This window comes from Syngnathus acus, chromosome 22, assembly GCF_901709675.1.
Source record: "Syngnathus acus chromosome 22, fSynAcu1.2, whole genome shotgun sequence".
NCBI lineage: Eukaryota > Metazoa > Chordata > Actinopteri > Syngnathiformes > Syngnathidae > Syngnathus > Syngnathus acus.
The window spans coordinates 3,783,056-3,806,366 of record NC_051106.1 but is presented as its reverse complement, the minus strand read 5'-3'; the positions used below and the strand labels follow the sequence as shown (position 1 = coordinate 3,806,366).

Here is a 23,311-nt window from a genome sequence, read left to right as displayed (position 1 = left end):
GGAACGCGGCCCCGAGGACTAGAGCTTGACACCTGTGACCTTTGACCATGATATTTCCCTAATAAAGTGGCCTGTTATTAGGTACACTTGGAAATGGCGGTGTACCTAATGGAGTGTCCGTGTGATTCCCTCGTTAAGTGCACTTGCATGAAAAGTTTTAGCTCCTGCAGAACGTGAAAATGACCAAAATCTTTTCACGCAGGTGTGTTTAACGAGGTAACTTGGAAAACATATTGGAACGCGGCCCCGAAGACTAGAGCTTGACACCTGTGACCTTTGACCATGATATTTCCCTAATAAAGTGGCCTGTTATTAGGTACACTTGAAAATGGCGGTGTACCTAATGGAGTGTCCGTGTGATTCCCTCGTTAAGTGCACCTGCGTGAAAAGTTTTAGCTCCTACAGAACGTGAAAGGAGCTAAAACTTTTCACGCAGGTGCGCTTAACGAGGGTCACTTGGAAAACATATTGGAACGCGGCCCCGAGGACTAGAGCTTGACACCTGTGACCTTTGACCATGATATTTCCCTAATAAAGTGGCCTGTTATTAGGTACACTTGAAAATGGCGGTGTACCTAATGGAGTGTCCGTGTGATTCCCTCGTTAAGTGCACCTGCGTGAAAAGTTTTAGCTCCTACAGAACGTGAAAGGAGCTAAAACGTTTCACGCAGGTGCGCTTAACGAGGGTCACTTGGAAAACATATTGGAACGCAGCCCAGAGGACTAGAGCTTGACACCTGTGACCTTTGACCATGATATTTCCCTAATAAAGTGGCCTGTTATTAGGTACACTTGAAAATGGCGGTGTACCTAATGGAGTGTCCGTGTGATTCCCTCGTTAAGTGCACCTGCGTGAAAAGTTTTAGCTCCTGCAGAACGTGAACATGACCAAAATCTTTTCACGCAGGTGTGTTTAACGAGGTAACTTGGAAAACATATTGGAACGCGGCCCCGAGGACTAGAGCTTGACACCTGTGACCTTTGACCATGAGATTTCCCTAATAAAGTGGCCTGTTATTAGGTACACTTGAAAATGGCGGTGTACCTAATGGAGTGTCCGTGTGATTCCCTCGTTAAGTGCACCTGCGTGAAAAGTTTTAGCTCCTGCAGAACGTGAAAATGACCAAAATCTTTTCACACAGGTGTGTTTAACGAGGTAACTTGGAAAACATATTGGAACGCGGCCCCCGATCCCTCATTAAGTGCACCTGTGTGAAAAGTTAGGCTTCTGCGGAACGTGAAAATGCCCTCAACTTTTCACTCAGGTGTGTTTAACGAGGGTAACTTGGAAAACATATTGGAACGCGGCCCCCGAGGACTGGAGTTCGACACCCCTGGAAGCTAGGGTTAGGGTTTCAAACAACTCGTCTGATTTGAAAACAAGTTATTTGTCAATTTGTTTTGTAGCTTTTACTGTATATAATATGAGGTGCTCAGATATTTATTTGGGTTGAGCTTCCGTTACCATGCTTTGAATTTCCTATTTGCACAGGTGAATTCCAAAAACAGCAGATCTTGGAAGTCTGAATTGGAAAAGATTCTTGACCACTTTTTTTCACACATTTATTTCTCAAAATGAGTAAATGTTACAGTTTCACTTATTTACAGGGTTTGGAACAAAGAAATAAATAAAGGCAATACTGAATATAGCTGATTGGTGTAAATGCTCTAAAATGTACAGCAGCTTTGGCTACAAAAGGTCATCCAAAAAGAAAAAAAAAACTATAGTATTAATAAATAAAGCTATGTGAAAAAATAAATAGGATACTCTTCTGCTCAACTAATTTCAACTAGCTTTTTACACAAAGTAGAACAAAGAACAGGGCATCTTTCACACTTCATTTTAAAGCACGTTATCATGAGTCCAACAAATCTGAGTCACTAAAACACACCAATCTACCAATTTTGGCATCACAATCATATTTGTTATGGAGAAATAAATTGGCATTGGTCTGAGTGGTGATTGAAAAATGGAATTCTCCTCTGATCCGATTGGTGTAGTACGTTGCCTCCAGCTTGAACAATGTGTGTTTACTGGAGTGCTTTAATGCGCCCATCAAATCCCTGATTAACGTGTTTATCCCTCCAAGAATCCAGCAGTGGCATGGAAAAAAAAAAAAGCCGGAAAGCGCAACTTTTTTTCTTTTTTAAATGCGTGGCACACGCATGTTGCAATCTATTATGCATTATGTACAATCAGATCAGAAGTGATTATTACTTTGTTTTTTTTTAAAGGTCAAGTGAAGCAGTTGTTTAAACTGGCAATCAAACCTTTAAGGCTGGTGCATCAATGCTTCAAAAAGAATCATTGGCAACATTCACACGCAACAATGTGCAGTTCTGAAGTGGTATGAAACATTCCTTAAATGTTTTCTGGGGAAGAAATCATTCTCAAGGCTCCAGAATCATTTTATTACTGGAAGCATTGTGGCCCTTAACTTGAATTTTTTTTTTTTTTGTGGTGCAATTAGAAAATTAAGGGACACACAATAACTCATTTTTATTACATAACTAATAAATTGGATGAAGTGTGGAGAAGAAATTTGCCATCAACAAAAGTAATTATAAAAATGATTAGATCTATTGAGATTAATGAAAAATTGTGTTGCACTCTCTCAAATGTCCGGAGCATTTTGGGGCATTCTGGAGCCCTGCCACTGCACCATTTTTGTCTCATCTTCTGCACCTAACATTCTTCCGAGATGCACATCACTCTGATTCAGCTTCCAGATAGGCTGAAATTTGAAAACCAGGTTTTGCAGGATGGTTCTGTTTAACTTGCGTGGAAAATCCATTAGTTTCTCTTTTCCTCAGAATATTCCAGCAGGAATCCTTGTGGATGATTTTATAAGATTTGTACATGAGGTGGTGGGAATGTTTTGACCAGCATAAATGTTCACCCTAATCAGACATCAACAAAAATAAGAGTCAGCCTAGAACAACATGAATAGGAATACAGTACAGTTTCAATATACACAAACTAAACAGAAAGCACACATTCTAACGCAGGGTGTCTATAAAGCCTGCTGGACTGTTACAATTTGGTGGATCCAAGTGGATTACCAGTTCTTTTGGCCTCCCTGCTAAATGTACTGACGACATCCACGAAGCACTTCTGTAAACCTCGAAGCTTAACCCCTCATCCGGGAACTTTTTTTTCCTCCTCTTCTAGTCCGAAAGGAGTCAAAAAAAAAAAGTGTGTGATAAAGTCTGAGTGAGAACCCTCGGTGATTGTGCAGTAAAGCCAAGTGAATGTGTGTCCTTCCAGAACATTACATCAGTGATGCTGGAGAAGGTCCAAACACACAAGAAAGGTCACATTAAATTGTTGCTTTATCCATCGTGGGGTGTCCTTTTGTTTACCAGTCACATAGAGTGTAGCAGACTGTGTCCACAGTGTGTGTGTGTGTGTGTGTGTGTGTGTGTGTGTGTGCATGCATAAATCTCCATACAGCAGTACGAGAGAGCATAAGGTGGCAAACAGCTCTGATCTGCTGATGTTTGACGTTAGCGCGCCGTCCAGTTGTTTGCCAGCTTGGCTCTGGGGATGGTCATCTTGTCTGTACAGGGAGAACTCATCTCGGGTGAGAAATGGATCCCACAGTCGTTCTTCACGTTCTGAAATTTGTTTTCCTTGGAGGGCTCCATGTACACCACCTGGTTTTTGTTCACATGCTTCAGGATGACGGTCTGAAGGGGAAGAGGGTCAAGTTCAAAATGAGCATTTTGTCAGTGCAGTATAGATTTATAAATAGTCTCACCTTCTTTGGAGCACTGTAGCAGGACATCTGCACCCACTTCTTTTTCTTGTTGATAAGCAAAGCAACAATGAGGAAGATGATGATGGCCAGGAGGAGACCTGCCAGGATCCAAGCGGCTGATTGGTAGATGAGGGCCATCTCTGTTTGGTTGGGGTAATTTTCACCCAAAATTGGCTCATCTGGTAGATGTTGTCCAAAACAAGCACACCAGTGTCAGTGTGCTATTTTTATTTTTTTTTAATTTAACAATGTCCCCTTACCTGTGTCTGCAACAATTGGCGCTTCTGTGACATCAGCGCTCCCATCAGCCCGCCGCACACTCGTGGTGATCCTTGTTTTGGTAGCGACGGTGGACAACAACACTGGCGCAGATGTAGTCATTTCTTCCCAGACAGAGAGATAAAGCTTTTATTTTCAAAACGACTTTTGTAATGCAAAAGCCAGCAGACGTACAACGGTGTTATTGTTTCAACTCCCCTCCCTGTGTTTCCATGAACGTTTCTCACCGTGGCTTCATAAAAGCCCTTATGTGAAAGCCAAATAATAAAAACAAAGGGTGCTCAAACGGCATATCAGGCTGAACAATGGGATCCTATGCCGAGGTTTTCCCCTGTAGGAAAAGCTGACGTGGAGCTTCCTGCGCTGCCACAGAGCGAGCGTTGCGGTCCGATTCATCCGGGGACAGGAAACACGTGTGAATGTGCGGATGCTCGAGGAATGTTTTTGCTCGAGTCGACTGTGTGCGTCGTGTGTGTATCGCCTGGAATGCCGTTGCGAACGATGGTGTTTGCCCGCGCAGCGCCAGAATGGCTGGCCCTAACGAACTAACACATATACACACACACACACGCATTTTCAAACAGGCTTTCCCTCTTTTTGGCAGGTACCGTTATGAATTAGGACCATCAACAAGCTCTGCCTTGTTCTCTATTATGATCTTTATGTGTGGAAGTTTTGTATCGGCTAATTTTAGTGGTGGACCGTAGGCCCAGAATGAATCAAAAATGTTCTTTTTTTGGGTGTAATGCAAAACTCACCGAGACAGTACGGACAGCACTGGCCCTTGCGTAAGACGGGCACCCTGCAGTTGGCAGGTGGACAGCGCTGAGAGAAACACTGAATGGTGCCGTTGTTGCAGATGCAGCTGGTGCAAGCGTTGGTCTTCCAGGAGTCTCCTGCTAGCAGCACGTCTCCTTCGTTGGTGATGCAGTACTCCTGCTGGCTGGTGTTCACCGGCAGCAACGGACTCTGTGTCTCATCTGTGGAGGCGTGGAATCAGTCAAATAAGGTTTCACTTGATCATTTGTCCAGATTGTATTGCTAACATTTACATTAGAGTCACTGATCTAGAGTAGTTGAGGTCTTTGAGTCATATGAGTCTCATCTAAACATGTCTTCTTGGACCATTCTTTGGCTCAGAAAATCTTAATTTTGCGCTACTAAGGCAAACATTGTCCAAAATCTCTCGGTGGAGAATTAAACTTGAACTTGGTGTCAATCAGCAAAAGTCACCAGTTAACCTTAAAAGTTTTTAAACAAAAAATGAAAGACTAATAAAGTAAGGGGGGGGCAACGATTAATTAACCGAGCAAGCATGAAAAGCCAAGACGAGGACAATGTCAATTCAAGATGCTTCCCAAATGTCCAGTCTAAGCAAGGGATTCCAGCAGGCAGATGTTAATTCAGTCTGATATCTCATCCAACTCTCTCAGGGACCAAAATCCTCTCCTGACCCGAAGTCTTGGCTCAAGACTGTCCACCGTACACATCCATCATAAGGCCCTGTCTGCGGGATATGTATTATTCCCGCATTCCTGGTGACCGTTCCCACATTTATATGAAAGGCTAAGCAAGCCTCTTGCAGTCTGCTCTTGTCAAGGTATCACTCAAGTCTTTGAGCAACTTACCTAAGCACACATGACAACAGGTGTCCAGGTTCTTGGTTGGTGTCTGGCACAGAGCCGGGGGACAAACTTCCGTGTCGCACAGCACGCGTCCCTGCCTGCAGGTACAACGTGTGCACTCGTCCAGGTCCCAGGTCTCCCCTTCCACGTAGAACTCCCCCCCAGGAGCTCTGCACACCACCATGTCCATCCCCTCCGGCAGACCACTACCCGACTCATCTAAAGTGTTACAAGAAGGAAAAAATTGTGACATTTGGAAAGTGTTAGCAAGACTTAGTGGCATACCTTCACATGTTGGACAACACTGGTCAGACTTCACGACTGGATGAGAGCAGCTGGGAACGGGACAGGATATGAGCACACACATCTCCCTTCCGGAATGACAGTAGCAGTCGCGGCAGCCGTCGTGCCAGCTTTCGCCTTCTTCGTATCGCTTGCCATTAGAGGTAAGGCAAAAGCTGGGAACTGGGATGGAGGCGGTGGTGCTGGGGGGGTGAGTATTCTCTGGAAAAAAAATACAAATAATTCAAACCGTTAATAGACAAGTGAAATACAAACCAACTAAAAAAATGGTACGGTGTAGACTGTTTATTTACAAATACCATAAAGTTTTGAAAGTATTAAGCATTAGAATTAAAAGTGATGTCGCAATCTAATATTTCTGAAGAACTAAGATCCTGATATGTTTTTGTTGATTGTTGTCAAAACAAACAAATATCCTGTTGCCTTGGAGTCCTGACTTTCCAAAGCCACCAGATGGATTTAACCCAGAGTAGCTTTTAGTTTAGTTGGAATCTTCTTGGATTAGAAAGAGAGCCAAACTGAAGTATAAAAAGCAATTCCCATGTGCCCTCCCTTTCATTTTTAAGGAAGAAAAAAAAAAATCAATACATAATTTACTAACATTGAACATTTTTGACAAACCACGTAAAAACTTTCCCAGCTCTTTAGGTTAGCATCAGTTTGTTCACATTTAAAGTAAAACTCTGAGTCTTTCCTTCGTTTTCTAAAAAGACAGCAGTCATTTGCATGGCATATCTTGAGGTTGAAATATTTATAACACGGCTTAAAAAACCCATCAACGCTTACTGTAAAATGGAGTATAAATCAGTCATCTGAATTTGAACTTAGAGGTTGGAGGAATCTAATTAGACTTGCACCCAGCTACTGGATAAAGCCAAATACCAACCAAAACCCCAAAAAGGCAAACATTTAAGTCCCCGCAGAAGAGCAGCCAGAGGTCAGAGGAAATCAAAAGTGCAGCTTTGTAAAACAAACTCACACATAGATTTTCCTCATGCTTCCACCCATTTAGCTTGAAACTGACTTACACTGGTTGAATTGTGAGCGTGAAGAAAAAGCGCTAACAATTTGACTATATTTATTATCTCTGAGCTTTAATGAGAACCTGTGTTTAGAGTGGCCTGACTATTTGCGTCACGAAAGCTGGGCTGGTTTCCAAACTCATTTTGCTGAATGCAACACTCTTATACCAACCACAGGAATTTACAGTAGTTGCTTTGATTGCACTTGAAGTGCTAATATAAACAAAGACATGACTGAGCATTGGCAGCATGTGAAATTTATACAATTGGGCAGTAAAACGCTTGACTTAATATATGTAATTATCAAAGTCTCCTACAGAGCATTTTGCCATTTTATTGCTTAATAACAGCTATAAAAGGCCACAAAGTTCTGCAATTACTCAAATTAAAAAATAGTTTGTGTGCCTACATAATGACATGTCAACAAATATTATTTTTTTTGCTGATTATAATTTGTGCATGCATTTTATCGGCAAATAATTCTAAATGTATTTACAGTAATCTTGCTGCATGTCTCGGCAAATATTCAATTTTGTATTTTATTCTTAACTTTTAAGTGTGAGGTACCTTTACACATGCAGATGGAGCAGCCCTTCTTGTTCTGCTTGTAGCCGTCGCTGCAGTGTTTGTCGCAGGTAAAGGGGGGACACTTGACGCAGCGACACATCTCACAGCCGTGCTTGTTGCGACTGTGGGTTGACACACAAACACACACAACCATAAAACATCAACACACGAATGTTGTGGCACACAGTGAAATACCAAATGCCGAGGTTTGCTAGAATCGACATCTGGACCTGCTTTTCTTCATCGCCGTATTGGCTGCCTTTGAAGGAGACCAAATAAAAAGACCAACATGAGCGAACTTTGCGGTTTGCACATCATACAAACCCAAGACGCATTCTTAATCCAATTCAGATGCTTCCAATTTAACCTGTTGCATCATTATTGCTCCTTAGGCAGCTGGCACTCTAAGTTGGAAGAACTCTGAGAAGTGACTCAGAAGAAGCGAAGAAGTCAACTCGATCTCACAGCACACAAATTTAGAAACCTGCCGTGACCACCGCAGTCAATACTTTAAATTGTAACTCAAAGCAATGCAGAAATAGACTGCTTCACTGACATTCTTTCCTAAGATAAGAATTCCTCTTTTAACTTCAGCAGTTTACACACAAGCTGTGGTTTGCGGGTGGGTTGGAGGGAGGGGTAGCTAAATATTGATGCACTTGCAAGACCTTAACCCCTTAAAAGACTGCACTAACCTCAAGTTTCCCTGCTTGAATGAAGTTCTTTGTTCACGAAAAAGCGTCGCATTAAAAGGCTATATTTCACCAGAATACAGTCAAAGACTTTTCACTTTCGTCAGTGAAATTTGTAACACAATGCTTTTCACTATATTGTCCAATTTGGTCATGCTTATGACTTTGTCTGATGTCCCAAATCCAAAACCAAATATGACAAATGAGTTGAGCTGGATGTGTGCTTTACCGTGTGTACTCACACAAATCCATAGGGGCAGGTCTTCGTGCAGGTCAAAGGTCGACACCTGGGCACGGGGATGCTGCACTCGCACACTTCACAACCAAAGTCATCCCTCTCGTATCCCGTTGGGCATTGCAGGGAACAATATTTTCCCAGGTCAGGGCAGGAGTCATCTGAAAGAATTGAAAGTGTTTGTGTGAAAACAAACTTTTCACATGTTAACAATTTTCAGCCCCACAATGCCACTTAATCTTCATGTCACTCCCTTAATCTGTTATTACATAAACGTTGGACATATTCCATGATACTTCCACCAATTTCCTCCAACATAAACCATTAAAGTGAACTTACTATTGAGACACTGGCAAAGCAGACATCCATTGATGTCTTGATAGAAGCCATAAGGACAGTCGTCGGTAGAAAGGCTACAGTTTTCCAGAGGAGGGCACAGCATGGGGCTGACCGTTTCATACGAAGGTTCTGGAGAAAGAAAATTGAGATGGATGGGAGTCGACATCAAATACATTTGAAAATTAAACAATTATATTGTCAGACTTCCATTAGTTGTGTTACTGCAGCCTGAAGTGCTTTTGTAGTACCAATTTTAAATGAGTACATATTCAGACAAGTCTTAGTTTCAAGACAAAGAATAATTGCAGATAACTATAGGGCAATTTCACAGAAGAGACAAAAGCACACATCCAGTGTTGTGAAGTCCTGTCAAACATTTCCTGCCTCACTTAAATGGGAGGAACGACGTAATGAGCTGTAACTAATTATGCTCACACACACAGAAAAAAGGGGGCTCCAATTCAATTACGCAGCCCTCCTGTTTTGAAACTATGATGTTCCTCACACACTGGTGGGTCTCATTTTGGCGGGCAAAAGTAATAAAAGGGACACAAAGAACCCCGCAGCTTAAAGAATGCTCTGCGGCCTCCGCTTTAATGATCCCATGCCGACGTTGCCTCCAACACATGCTCACTTTGTAAAACCTTGAATCATTTCTATTTCCATCACGTACTGCTTTGTATACCTTCACAGAAGGGGCAACATTCTCCGGGTATCTTGACGGGATTTTGGCAGCTTTGCTTGCAGGCCATGGCCGTGCAGTGAGGTTCGCCATCCACGCACTGGCAGAAGGTGCAGTCGTCCTCCTTCCACTGCTCCTCGTGGGCTCGCAACTTGTTGTTCACCCAGCAACTGGCTTTTGTGCTGTCCACTGACAGTAACTCCACATCTGGGTAAGAAAGTAAAGCAGGGGGGGGGGCGCGAAAATAAAAAACTCATTCAGATTGATGCGGTCGTTTGCTTTGGCGACCTTGGAGCGAGACTAAAACCAATGCCTGGCTCCAATGTATGTTGTGTGCCCCTACTGTAAGCAGAAGCCGGGAATATGATCCTCCAAGGGGGAGCTAATAAGAAGAGGAAACTGGCCAGACACCAAAAGCTATGAAGAAGACTCTGTTGGATTTGGATGACTTATGGTTCCTGACTTATGAATGGATTTAACTTGAATGAGAGCTTGGAATGTGGCTGTTTCATCATGACATGGTTTCAACTCGGCGGGGGTAGCCGGTCATAAATGCTCGGCGAAGGTCGGTTATAATTTGACTACAAAGAACTTTCGATATATAGTCCAAAAAGGAAGTTGTGTTACAGTTTTAGATATTTCTGCTGTAAACTGGAGAAGATGGATTGTCCTACAGTTTATGCTTGGACCATTTATTTGATTTCATAAATTAAAAGACTTTGATGTTGTTACACAACTTGTTGGCAGGAGGAAAAAGGTAACATTGCATTTCCACGGCCCTCCATTTTTATTTCCACCAAACATTTCTTTAATAGATGAAATGGTGTGAAAGACACTTAATAGTAGAAGTGAGGATGACGTTCAAATTAAATTTGTTAGAGGTGAGGGATGTTAAACTTTGATATCCGCGCTCTCATTTTCCATTTTTACACAGCTCACTGTTTGGAACATAATGAAGAGTAAAAAAGTGACTCTTCAATTCATCAAATATATACATTAAGAAATGCTATGAGAGTATCAATTGCAGTTCCTGCTTGAGATTGTGTCATTTCATTTTATTGCATATGAGCCAGTGGACCATATGCACAGCATTTAGCATTTCCAGTGGAAAGGTCAAGTGATGTAACAGTTTCCACTGTGGATTATTTTCAAGGTAGTAGAACAACATCTGACAGAAAAATCAATACAAAAAAATAAAATAGGTAATTGTAAAGTTAAGTAATTCCCCTACAAGTGAAAGTTGATGAGTTTGACCCTGTCACTATGCTTATCATTTGATTTTTTTGTGTATTTCTTATAAAAAAATAAAACGTACCCATGCAGACAGGGCAACACTCGCCCTCAGGAATGTAAAAGTTCTCACAGTCGAGCTCAGCGCACTCTGCCTTGGAGCAGAAAGAGATTCCTCCCCGGCATTGGCACAGCCAGCAAGGGTCCATGCGGTACACTTCGCCGTTGGAGTACTCCTTTCCATTGTGGACACACTTAGGGGAGACTAAAGAGGGGGCGAAAAAAGAAAAAAAGAAAACACAATTAACCTTAAAAAGCTCTAAGTCGACAATCAGGCAGTGCTGGCGTTTGTCTTGGTGAAAAGCCATTTTCATCACCAGACACAAAAAAATGATTGTCCTCTGTTGGCAGTCATTGAAAACCAACTGAGGTCGATGGCTGAGGTTAACCATAAGGGTTGGTTTGCTGTGTGTTAAACAATGAAGCCAAGGCGATGGGGAGAACTTTCTGTCAGGAGCTTGCTGTACAGCGCAAAAGAAAACAAAAGTGGTTGTGAGGTTTTGGCTAGAAAGTGTGGCAGGAGGAGTCAATCAAACCCTCTATACTAAAAATCTTCTTTGTTACACCACGTTTTGGACAAGTCTCATACCTCAAATAAGTCTGTTAAGAATTCCAAACCAAGTAGGTGGTGATGAAAAGTTGGGTAATTTTTGTATGATCGGAATTGAAAACAGCAACGACCATCAGATACAAATGATGCAAGCGATAAAAGACCATTTAGAGTCCAACGATTTACAGTAATGACATTTTAAAGTTTTGTAAATTTATACCCGAGTCAAGCTGAGCTCCTTGAGAGCAATTACTACGCTGAGCTCACCCTTCTTGCTCAACACCCGACGTCAAGTTTCGGAAAACAAGTGTTGTTCCGAACACCTACACCCAAATTTGAGTACAAAAGACGTGCCAAGCTCATTGTCAATCCAAACAAACAGAACCATTAGTAACTTTTGCAGCCTGCCTGCTTTGCTCTTTTCCATCTAATCAGTCCTTTTCGAGCCAGTAATGGCACAAGTTTGAAAACAGGTGGAACACGTTGTCACTGCAACCCGCAGAGCCGGACAAACCCCAAAGCCAAGTGGGACAAACTCACAGCCAAGTGGGCAATGGAAACATGTGAGTCATTCCAATAGTGGATACAATGTGACAATGAGCGCATGCGGTGTTTAATTCTAGTCTCTGACATAGGCTCGGTCCTCTGAGATTTCTTGTCAGTACTTTTTTTTTGCCATTATTTACAGCAAAGTGTCAAACTCAAGGCCCAGGGGCCAGATACGGCCCGTCACATCGTTGTATGTGGCCCGCGAAGACAAATTGTGCATCAAATTCGTGTCATTACTAGAATTGCAAATTGTCTTCACTTTTAATATCTTTTTTTTAAATATTTGACCAGTTTTTACTCGTCTGATTTGAAAACGAGTTATTTGTCAGTTTGTTTTGTAGCTTTTACTGTATATAATATGAGGTGCTCATACATTTATTTGTGCTGACAGTCATAATGGCCCTCCGAAAGAAGCTCTGACTACAATGTGGCCCGCGAAAAAAAAGTTTGACACCCCTGATTTACAGTAAAACATTTCATTTTGAACAATCTGCAACAAGATTCCCGAAGCTGTAATAAGGCAACAATGGAAGAAAAATTAGGGCTATTATTTAGATAGACCCCGACAGGGATGAGCGGTGACAGCGAGTCTTTGTGCTTGTCCTCGTCAACGTCCCCGTCTATTGAACTTTGCGTCACCAAGCTCAGGCATGCATGGCAAACAGACAGTAAGGGCTACACAAAAGGCATCAAGCCTTACACCCAAAGAGCAACAGACACTTGTTATCAAAACACTGATCCCACGGCCCCCGCGGCTGCCATTCAGCCCCCGCCAGCCTGCCGGACTCGATTACCCTCCCGACTGGCAGAATGAAGCACATAAAAAGCATTCCCATCAATGAACTGTTGAACCTTTTCCCTCTGGACGTGTGACCAGACAGAAACCCTTTGACACTGCACTTCTGTTGAACAAATTCATAGCCTAAGCACTTTTTTTGGTCACTGGGTTTGTTAAGTCCATTAATTCCAGGACATGGCATCCATTTATACATGTAGAAGAGCCAGAATGGGAATTTATTCTGTTGGTAAAACAGTGAATATTTGTTGAGAGTGCAGAGTAAACAGAACACTCGTACAGATCCCCTCCCAGCCTCTCTCGGGGGGCCTGAAACATGAAGCAGGACTTACAATTCTACTTTGCAGCGCTGTTGTGATGCTGGGCCGCTACAAAAAAGCTGCACAAACAGCAGCAAGGTCTCTGAGGAAGTTACTCAAGACACTCATTGTATTTCCTGGATGAGCATTACATGAAAAATGTTAATGGTCTACAGAGGGAATTGCTTGAGTCATTCATCTTTGTCAGATCTGTTTAGGTGGCTAAAAGACTGATTACAGCACTTTCTGTTTAGAGCATGACATCATAAGAGTAATGTTGCATGATGTTTTATTTGTTCTCCACATGTTCCCGGATCATAGTTTTGAATCATTCTAAAAAGATATTGGCTCACTACACCAGCTTCATCTAATAGATTCTTTTTGGGGGTAAATCTCGAGCTACTATAATCTGCAACTTTGTGTGATTTTGGTCTGCAGGAGCATGAGGGAATGATTGCCTCGAAGATAAAGATGAATATCACCTCTCCACAACCCCCCAGTGGGACAGCAGTCAGAACTGTTTGTGTAACGTGCAGTTGGGTGATCTCACCTTTTTGGCACTCAAAGACATCACAGCAGTCTCCAGGCTGACCGCTGGCCTTGCTGAGTGGCACAGCACGTTGTCCACTTGGGCAGTTGGGCTGGCGGCAGACCCCGAAGTCACAGGTGCACTGGGGTGGGATAGAGGGGCAGCAAGCAGCAGGGGGGGTGTAACTCTTGGTTAGGACTGAGCCTTTTGGGCACGACGACACCTGGAGAGCAGGACAGGTAATGCTGGCACACCTTTGCTCCTCTGAAATAGACACATGAAGACATGTAAACATGCGTGAAGCATACCGTATTTTCCGCACTATAAGGCGCACCGAAAAACCTCCAATTTTCTCAAAAGCCGACAGTGCGCCTTATAATCAGGTGCGCCTTATATATGGACCAAGATTGAGCCACTGCAGCAGGCGTGTCCAAAGTCCGGCCCGCGGGCCAAATGTATATATCTTATATATGAACAAAGTTTTAAAATGGGCCATTCATTGAAGGTGCGCCTTATAATCCGGTGCGCCTTATATATGGACAAAGTTTCAAAATGGGCCATTCATTGAAGGTGCGCCTTATAATCCGGTGCGCCTTATAGTGCGGAAAATACGGTACACACACTTGAAATATTTATCACCTGCAAAATAAGTGTGTGATTGGCAACAATTCAAGATCTTGTAATTAGATAGGTGACTTGAGCTAGCATTTAAATAGCGTTGCCATTTGGCCAAGGATACTTGGCCCTTCTAATAAGAAAAAAACAGATTCATCTTTGTACACAGGACATTATAAGCCAAAGAATGAATGCAAGCTTACATGCATCAGTTTAAACGTGTTGGCTATTTAACACCTCAGTCGAGCAACTCTACAAAGACGCTACTCCCATTTTGGCGAAAAACCAACGTTCACCAACACAAACCCACACAGTCATTAGATCCCCACTTGAGTCTGTGACAGCTTTACGGCGTCCTGTCAGGGCGCTACTCTAGACGTGACAAGGCCCTCACATACCTCGCTAAAGGGGTCTGGAATCCCACCCAGCATGGGTAGCTTGGATCAAAATCCAAACAGCTCCCCTTTTCTTCTCCCTACTCAGCTTCACTTGGCATGTGTCCGTCTATACATTCACTAGAGCTACCATAATAGATGCGATACCCTTGTAAAGGGAAAGATGGGTTGCTTCAAATGTGGGTAAAGGGTATATTTTGGAGGCTGTTCAGGAAAAGAAAAGTGGAAGGCCTCTTTGTACCAACATTGTTTGGGAACTGAATCTACTTTACCAAGATTGGATTACCTCAGCTGACGGGACATCTCATCTATTCTGCGTTTCAGTGCTACGGTGATGTATAGAGCACTTGCAGAGCACGGACTTCATATTCTGTCCTCTAATTGTCAATCAATTTATGAAGCAATTTCCTGAACATAGAGTACTTTTGAAAGCAGATACGTCAGATGAGGAAAATCCAGTAAGTGCTCATTTAAATCTTTACTGACTGCAATGTGTCAATAGACAATGTTGTTACAATCTAATTTAAGTTTTGGCTGTTCTTGAAAGTATTTGCTTGCTCATACAATGTGCGGTTTGTAACGGAGGTTAAAACCCAGATGCTGATGTTGTGTGATAGTTTGTGAGGTTTGGGTTGCATGTCCAATCCTTGATGAGTTTCCCAGATTGGAACGTGCTGGCTACATGGTAGAACGTGACTGATTCCATGTGAGGATATGTCTCATCCCTGATATTTGAAGCGCTACCAGAGAGGCCCTTAGAACGTTGCCACTGAAATAGGGAAACCGAATGGGAGAGTGAGAAAACTTCCAATCCAGGACTTTGATAACCTAGAACCATAGTTCAAACAATCTATCCCATGCTTTACATTTAAGGACCTGGAAAGTACTGAAAGATGAAATTGAAGATTGGGAAAACACTTTTTTTTTTTGCCTTTGATAAGTAGAGCAGGACTGTGATGTACGTATATTTACTGTACCATTCATTCAGGCAGCAAGGGAATAAATAGTGAGGACTTCCACAAAGCTCTCATTGAAAGGAGGCAGAAATTCAAGGGAAAGCCCTGTATTCAAGATTTTTGGCCTTATTCCTACAGTGGAGTTAAATAAACATCTTGTGATTGGATTACCTAGAATGAGTTTTAACTCTGTCTTGTTTCAAGACTGGTTTTGCATATGAAAACCTCATGTGGCAAAAAAGTCATAGAAAATGCTTTGGAAAAACACTTTGGATGTCTTCTCGAGAATGGTGATTACTCTTTCACGCTGATAATGGCTGGGGTTAGAGTGCACTGGGGAAAAGCAGCTGTCAGACACACTATTGTTATTCAAATGAACAGAATAAATAGAATCCATTTGCAAAACCATCCGCCCCTTGCACGTCTAATTGATATAATTTTCTGTCCGGCACAATTTCAAATACATTGGAGGATGGGAAAAGTCAACAGCAAATGTGTTGTTTGTGTTCTTTCACGAAGCACGGATGGGTCTAATTAGAAGCAAATTTTCTATTTAATGGCGGCCTTAGTCCAGTTTGCTCAGACACAAAAGGCCTGATTTGGTATGCTTGATTAAGGGTCTCGGGCCGAAATCACATTTTGTGTCTTTGTTCAACACCGTAGGGGCAAAGACGAAGAAGAATAAAACTGTCCCCCCACTCACGGCCATGCACAATGCCATCTGAAATTGGTCTTGGAGGAGTTAGGATAAGAAAATTGCACAGAATGAGCTTCTTTGTCAACAATGCGTATTTCTGGCATCTCATGGAAGAAAGAAAAACATCTCCTTTCTAAATGTTTTTTTCTTCCCTCCAAGCTAGGGCACAAGGCGAGCAGTCTTTCCCCAAACCAGAGCGCTTCAGCCAGGCAGAGGAGACTTGTGTTGACAGCCTCCGTTTACTCATGGAAAAAGCGCACAATGCAAGTTCTGTTCACCAACTGACTTTGGAACCGAGTCAGCAGAGAACAAAGCTGTCTCAGTCCAGCTGCCCTCCGTGGATTTTTGGGCTATCCTAAGGTTGCTTCACAATAGGGACACATCAGGCCGTCTCTAGTGTAAAAACTGTGGGGGCTTGGCTTCATGCCCAACAAGAAGTTCCAGCTGGGAGGGTCGGCATTGTTTTCGGTGTGTACGAGCAAGTGTGAGGCCCGCGGTGCAGGATACTTTGTTGGGAAATTGACACCATGGGCAGAAGCTCGTGGATATGATAGTCTGTGTAGTACCTGCCAACAGGACCGACTGCACATTAATTAGAGATTATAATCTGAAGAGGAATTTGAGAATTTTCTGAAGAAGCACTACTACAACAGTGGGCTGCTCAATTATGAAAAAAATATTAATCATTATTATTTTTGTAATAGTACAATTATTCAAATGATCATTGATTTGGGGGAAAAAACTTTTTTTAAATGTTAAAAAAAACTTTCTTTGAGTCACTAAATATGATTTTTTTTGACCAAACAAAATTGATTGAATTTATTTTGAAATTTAAAAAATATGCAAATAAATAAATTCAAGTATAGTTTTCCTGTATAGTCAGTGCATTGGATATTAATACTAATGGTTTTTTTTTTTAACAATTGTGCCAATCTTGTTATTGTGTAGAGTAACAATCTTAATTGTAATTCAATTTCATTTAATTTCACAGCCCAACTGTACCATGCCAAACCAAGTCGAGTCAAAAGATTCTGAGTTTGAATCTCAGCTCAGGCCTTTGTGATCACCCCTGTACTTGCATGGATTTTCTCCATCTGGCTTCCTCCCACATTCCAAAAACATGTAGGTTAGGTTATTTGAAGACTCCAAATAGGTGTGAACGAGAGTGCGACTGCTTGTCAGTCTGTGCCCTGTGAACATGACGAGGACGAGCTATATTGAACATGGCTGGAGACATGTTTATTGTAGTTACAGTTTCCATGGCGGTACCATATCGAGCTATGGGATAGCGGCAAAATATTAGGGACATCTCTCAGCACGATGTAGTTTATCTAGACGACTTCACCTCCTGCTTGAATCAAAAATATTAAAATCGACTATCTCTAACTATTTTTTCTTTATCATTATTTGATGGTGAAGTCGTATATAGTAATATAAAAAGGGCAAAATATTAAAATAAAATAAACTGGAAAATCCACACGGGATTGTGGTAGTGTATATTTACACATACTGCTATCTGTGAGCGACTGATAAGGCTCGAGTATTATGTGCCGCCAATTGTATGACATTGTTTGTGCTTATTCATATCAGCAAAAAAAAGGGAGGGAAATTCCTTCCGAGTAGCAGTCAGAAATGTTATCGGGAATTACGCATCAACTCTCGGCGAGTGTAAAATGACCCAACACTACCGTTCAAAGCGACAAGCCTGAAAGAAAAACCTCATCAAAATATTTGGCTTCACTTGATTTCCTATCTTCCAAAGTCTGCACCGCGTCCTCTCCTTGCACTTATCACGTCCTTCTCAGTACCGGACATTAGGGAGTGTCTGTTCACCACATTGCCTCGGATCAAATGTTTGCAGCCACATTACATCAGCGACTTGTAAACCGGTGGAAAACAAGATTGTGGTAAAAAAAGTACAAGACGTCACCGAGAGCGGCTAGCAATGTAGTTGCAATATTATGACACAATCTTTGGTAGCGTCCAACTGAATGTCATGTTTCTGAAATCATTAGACTGGAGTTATCTCAAGTAATCAATCAAGGAAATAATTTTGAGAGAAAAAAAAATCTGAATTTAAGCTCAAAAATCAATTATGGATTTATCTATGGGCGCTCACAAGAGGGAGCAAGCAGACTTGCAACATTCTGCTGTAGCTGCAAGAGGAAGTACCTCTTGATGGCAGACAAAGGAAAATGTCTGGCCGGGGCTTCAGTGACAGACTAGATAATTATCACACACAGACATGTGCACAAACACACACAAGTTCAAATGAACACAAAGTGAATACGATATGTAGCTGGAAGGAAGCACATTTGCCTCTTAATGAGAGGCCATAAAAGTGCGCTGAAAAATGCTGTTTACTCTTTTCACTGGTGCGAGTTGAAACTGTCATCAGCTTTGGGATGAAAGTTCTCGCATTGTCACTGAAGGCTTTAATGACGGTGCTTTTGATGAACGCAACTTCCTGGATGAACAAACAACTCCTTTCAACTATGAGTCACAAAATAAAGGTTTGTTTTGTTTCTACTGTTTTACTAAAGGCCATTTCATTGCCATCCGAAAATTAATGCAGAAACTTCTCTTCTCAGCTCAATGAGGTTGGACAAAAACAAATACAGCAACCTCTTCTCTGTTATTAAAATATCATTCTGTTAAAGCAGAATAACAGTACAGGACTACCGGTGGTTGCTCATTGGTAGTTCAAACTGAAAGTTACCTGCGGCTTCCTGGCATTGGCTGCGGTTGACGTAGGCAAAGTGGCGGCTGCAGCTTTGAGACTCGCACACACAGCCACCAGCGGTCAGGTTACATCCAGAGAACACGCAGGCCGGGTTGGACGGTCCCACATACTTCTGCCTGTGTCTGTCCCGGGGCTCTTGGTTCCGACCCTCTGGATAGACCCACGGAGGAGTCATCGATGAGTCACAAAGAAACAGAAGTCTTAACGTGTGTGTCATCACTACGATATCTAGTTAGTCACATCTGAGCGACATCTGTTGAGGATTAGGACCATTACGGATCTGTTGAGAAACCTACTTAGCTGTGAAATGGAAAGAGCTGGCTTACCTGAATGGGCCTTCATGCAGGTCTCCTGGTCTGGGTAGGTGAAAGATACCAGGCAGGTGTGTCTGGCATCACACACACACTGACCTTCTTCTCTGTCACAACCCGTCATCAGCGGGCATCGCTCATCTTCCAGGCCGGCCTCTGGATGGTCTGGAAGCACTGCAGATTTAAGGATACGAAACAAGAGCTTATCACTTGAGCTAATGAGTATTCAGAATTTTTATTCTAAGAGCTCACTAGACACAATTCGGCGAGCCCTCTTTTGTAACAGCTCAACAGTTACTGAAGTGTAATTGGGGGTTGCCCTTCCTCTTCCTTCCCTTGTTGTGCCATGCTACTCCAAGCATTGAACTCATTTCTCATGCTTTTGTTCCACAGCATGGGGCACTCCCAGCCAGTGAATCCTTTCTCCTTCCTAGAAACGCCTCCTCCGTACCAAGGCCACTTGCACTAGAGACATTACAGCAGATATCGTTCTTTTGCCAGTCACGCCTCTTTCACAGAGATGCTCCATTCAAGCCAAACCACACTTGAACCATCCTTGATCGAAGGAATGACGGAGACAAAACTACAGGATTAGAAAGGGCCCTTACATAGACATTAGCCATATTGTTCCTTTCCTGTGAATGCATGACTAAACACTACCGCATACAGCAAATTGTCCTTTTTTCATAGTTGTCAAAGATCAGCAAGAATGGCAGCAGAGTAAACAGGATGAGACAAAGTGTGACACTTTCCCAAGCATGTGGCTCCCATGGCTCATTAAAACCACGATGAAGCTCAATTTGAGCTTATTTGAACTCTCTGGCAATGAAAAGTTGCAATGATGCATACCTTTCTGTATTCCTCAGCTCAAGTACTAAGAATTCTTTTTTTCCTCCTATTGGAGTTATCCCAATGAGACGAAAAGACATCCACTTGGGTTTCTGATAATTAGAATGAAAAATGTCTCAAATGATTCGCTGTGACAATGAAGACAAGCATATTAAATTAGCTCTTTCCCCAAGTTCCGGATGGTTCGGTTGATGATTCCCGAGTGATGACAGATGCTAACGAGCTTTGAACTGCGCACGACTGAACGAGGAAGCGATGTTACCTTTATTTAACTCGAGTTATTCTATGCTGTTAATAGCTCTCGCAGGCAGCCAGAAAAAGAAGTCTTTTCAATAAACCAAAACCCTCTGATTTCCTTTCACCTTGAAATGATCCTCGAAAAAATGTTTCCATCCAAAAGTTTTCTAGTCGCTAGCGAGGTACTTAGAGAAGGGCAAAGGGAGTCCAAAACAGTCAATGAAAGACCGAGCGAACATTGTTTATGCAAAGCCTGCCTGACCACGGTCTAGTCTGACCTGGTTATCTGGGATCTGGCCTGGCATGACTCTGGCCAAAGCCCGTGGCTTCATCCCAGGGGGATCCTTCTCTCAGCCACTCAGTCTGCTTGTCTTGGCATCCACAATCGGGATGAGAAAGCTGACCTCTAGAGGCCCTTTGGCTGATAGGGAGCTAAAAAGGAAGTCTTTGAAACATTAGATAATACCAGAGGAAGAGAGAAGGCATGTAAAGTAGCAATTCTGGTAGAACCTATACAACGTTGAAGGAAGGAAATGAGGCTGGAGGCTCGAGAACTTCCAAACAACTCGTTTATCGGTAGCAATGAAGACTGGATGATTTTCACCTGGCTGTCAGGCAGGTTGCAGATAAGTCAAGAGGTCTTGATGACTCTCCTTTGAAGCATGTCGTTGTATACTCAAGACACGGCATGCAAACGGAAGGGGCTGCATTTTTTTCTGCATATTTTGCATATTTTGTCTGCACTCAATGTAGACAATTTATCCAAAGTGTTATTTTCTTTTACGAGCAACATTTTTCTCAGGCTAATGCAATCATTCTCCTTTAGAAAACATGGAAGTGAACACTTAGCCGCTCATTTTTAACATACTTCAACGGCAGCATCCTTTTTAACAGCAGATCTTGTATTTGAACATGTCATGATGATGTAAACCAGCAGATTAAAAAAGGAATCCTTCTCAAGCAGCACACCTGCACTGGAGCATTCTTGCTATTCCACACGCGCACATTGTGACCACCCAGAACAGCAGAACATTGCCCAGAAAAGCAAAGGGATCAGAAAGTGGAAACATTTACCCCCTACTGCTGATTGCAGGTCTAATCACTTTAAGACCTTTGGAGCTTGAGGAGGGAAATCTAGGATCAGTCTTGAGCAGCCTGCCTACTGTGGCCCCTGAAAACATACCGGGAGGTGTTGATTTACCCCCACCTAGACCCTCTAACTACGAGACTTGAGGGTCAGGAGCATGCTCCAAGAAGCCTGGAGCCACAGGACCAGAGTCACAACTCAATCAGAGGAGCCATTAGGTCTTACCAGAGCTACTCGTTTGAAGACGAGGTGCCCTCCCGCATGAGGCACAATCAAGAGCTGTGTCTCCCGGGATGGCTTGGGGGTTGTGACCCCTGCTAATTCTTCTGGAACCTTGACTTCGACCACCCTTACAGAGGGACGATTGAAGGACTGGGTCAAGGGAGGCAGACATGCACTGAGAGCTGTCAGTCCTCTTCAATCTTCACCCACGGGGCAGGACAGAGTGCAGGTGGAGGGTCTGGTTGCTTGTTCCTCAGTGGAAAGCCACTGCTGTGGATGTGGAACCTGACACCCTCGCACATTGCTTTGAAGTGCGCAAAGTTACACAAATACCACCGGGAATGAGCACATCCTAAAATGCAGCTTGGTCATGGAACAAATGTTCCAACTTTCAAAACGCACAGTCCTTCTAGTGTGAACCCATCTCAAGTGACAACCTTGTGAGTTTTTCAACAGCTAGACTTGCCAGAGCTCAAGTGCGTGTAATTCATTTTGCCAAACATATTGTCATGCTCTCCACCAGAGAGTGCCTGAAGCCTCAAAGAAAAGAGCAGGGAAAACCTGGAAAGTCTGCTGGCAGTGAAGAGCACTTAGTTGTGGAGCTGCTCCAAGCAGACAGCGGGCACACACTCGTAGTCACTACTGCCAGGACTGGACTGGCTGATGTAAATATTGTAGAGCGCATGCTTGTGGCACAACTGTCATAAAATAGAGGTACAGCATAAGTTCATTTTTAACACAGGGAAATTATACCCCACAAGTGATGCACTTTTCTAAGGGATTACACAGAGTCAATTTCTGGGTAAATTAAAGACGACTAATAATTTGAACTTTTGACAAGAGCAAAAATAAAGGCTACAGGTACTGCACCCCACGCTGTCACTCAAATATCAATGTTGCAAAATGTTAAGCGGCTATTCATGGTCATGATTCTACTTCTTTCAGTCATGCGGGCAAATGTATTAAAAAATACTGACAAAAAAAATCCCAAGACAAATAAAAATGATATATGACAACCTGCAGGTTCCACTCACTTTTACACACCCCAATTTCAGGGATGGCAGCAGGTCGAGTAGAGTTGACAGAGGCGCATGTCAGCCCGAGGGAACAGTAGCCGAGACTCCAGTCCGCCCCCCCGCACGGCTCCCACTCCTGGCGGGCGCAGTGATCGCAGCACCCGCAAGGATCCTTGGCCATGGTCCGACCACCATCACAGCCTTGTGTCGCCTTAGCGGGGCATGTCCGGAGATGGCACGGCGTGCACTCGTTTGCATCGAGGACCCGGACTAGATAGAACACGATCAAAAGCAAAGCGGACTTCTTGGGGTACATCTTGGGGTAGTGAACCCAAAATAATCTCGTGTCGAAAAGTTACTGGGAAGTCCGCCGTCTTCCCTAGTGGCACCACGATCCAAATTTAAAAAAAATTCTACTACTGCAATGTAAACTCACGTCCCTGGAGTGATGAAACACGTGCAGCAATCCTAAAACTCGGATCGGACCCGCTACTGCTGCCTGCCTGCCTGCCTGTCTGCTGACAGCCACAACACGCGGACGCAAACTGAGACTCAAATTGACACAGCAGGCATTTGGAAATTAGCGGTGCACCCCTCCCCCTGACTGACACCGGTACCGACCAGTCACATGGAGCCAAAGGGAAGGGAGGACCGTAGCCCATGGA

The 23,311-nt window shown here is 43.1% G+C and overlaps 1 protein-coding gene across 1 annotated transcript; it reads right to left on the bottom strand.

The window, feature by feature from the left end:
* Window positions 1-1,549: 1,549 nt before the first annotated feature.
* Window positions 1,550-23,214, bottom strand: crim1 (cysteine rich transmembrane BMP regulator 1 (chordin-like)). The gene is made up of 15 exons (XM_037241669.1): window positions 22,665-23,214; window positions 19,251-19,409; window positions 18,901-19,074; window positions 13,540-13,782; window positions 10,821-11,000; window positions 9,509-9,712; window positions 8,824-8,952; window positions 8,492-8,645; window positions 7,558-7,679; window positions 5,951-6,169; window positions 5,669-5,884; window positions 4,799-5,020; window positions 4,022-4,144; window positions 3,762-3,940; window positions 1,550-3,690 (listed from the first exon to the last, which is right to left on the bottom strand). Exons 1-15 carry the CDS (start codon window positions 22,960-22,962, stop codon window positions 3,508-3,510), a joined length of 2,805 nt encoding a protein of 934 aa, XP_037097564.1. The 5' UTR covers window positions 22,963-23,214; the 3' UTR covers window positions 1,550-3,507.
* Between the last annotated feature and the right edge of the window lie 97 nt (window positions 23,215-23,311).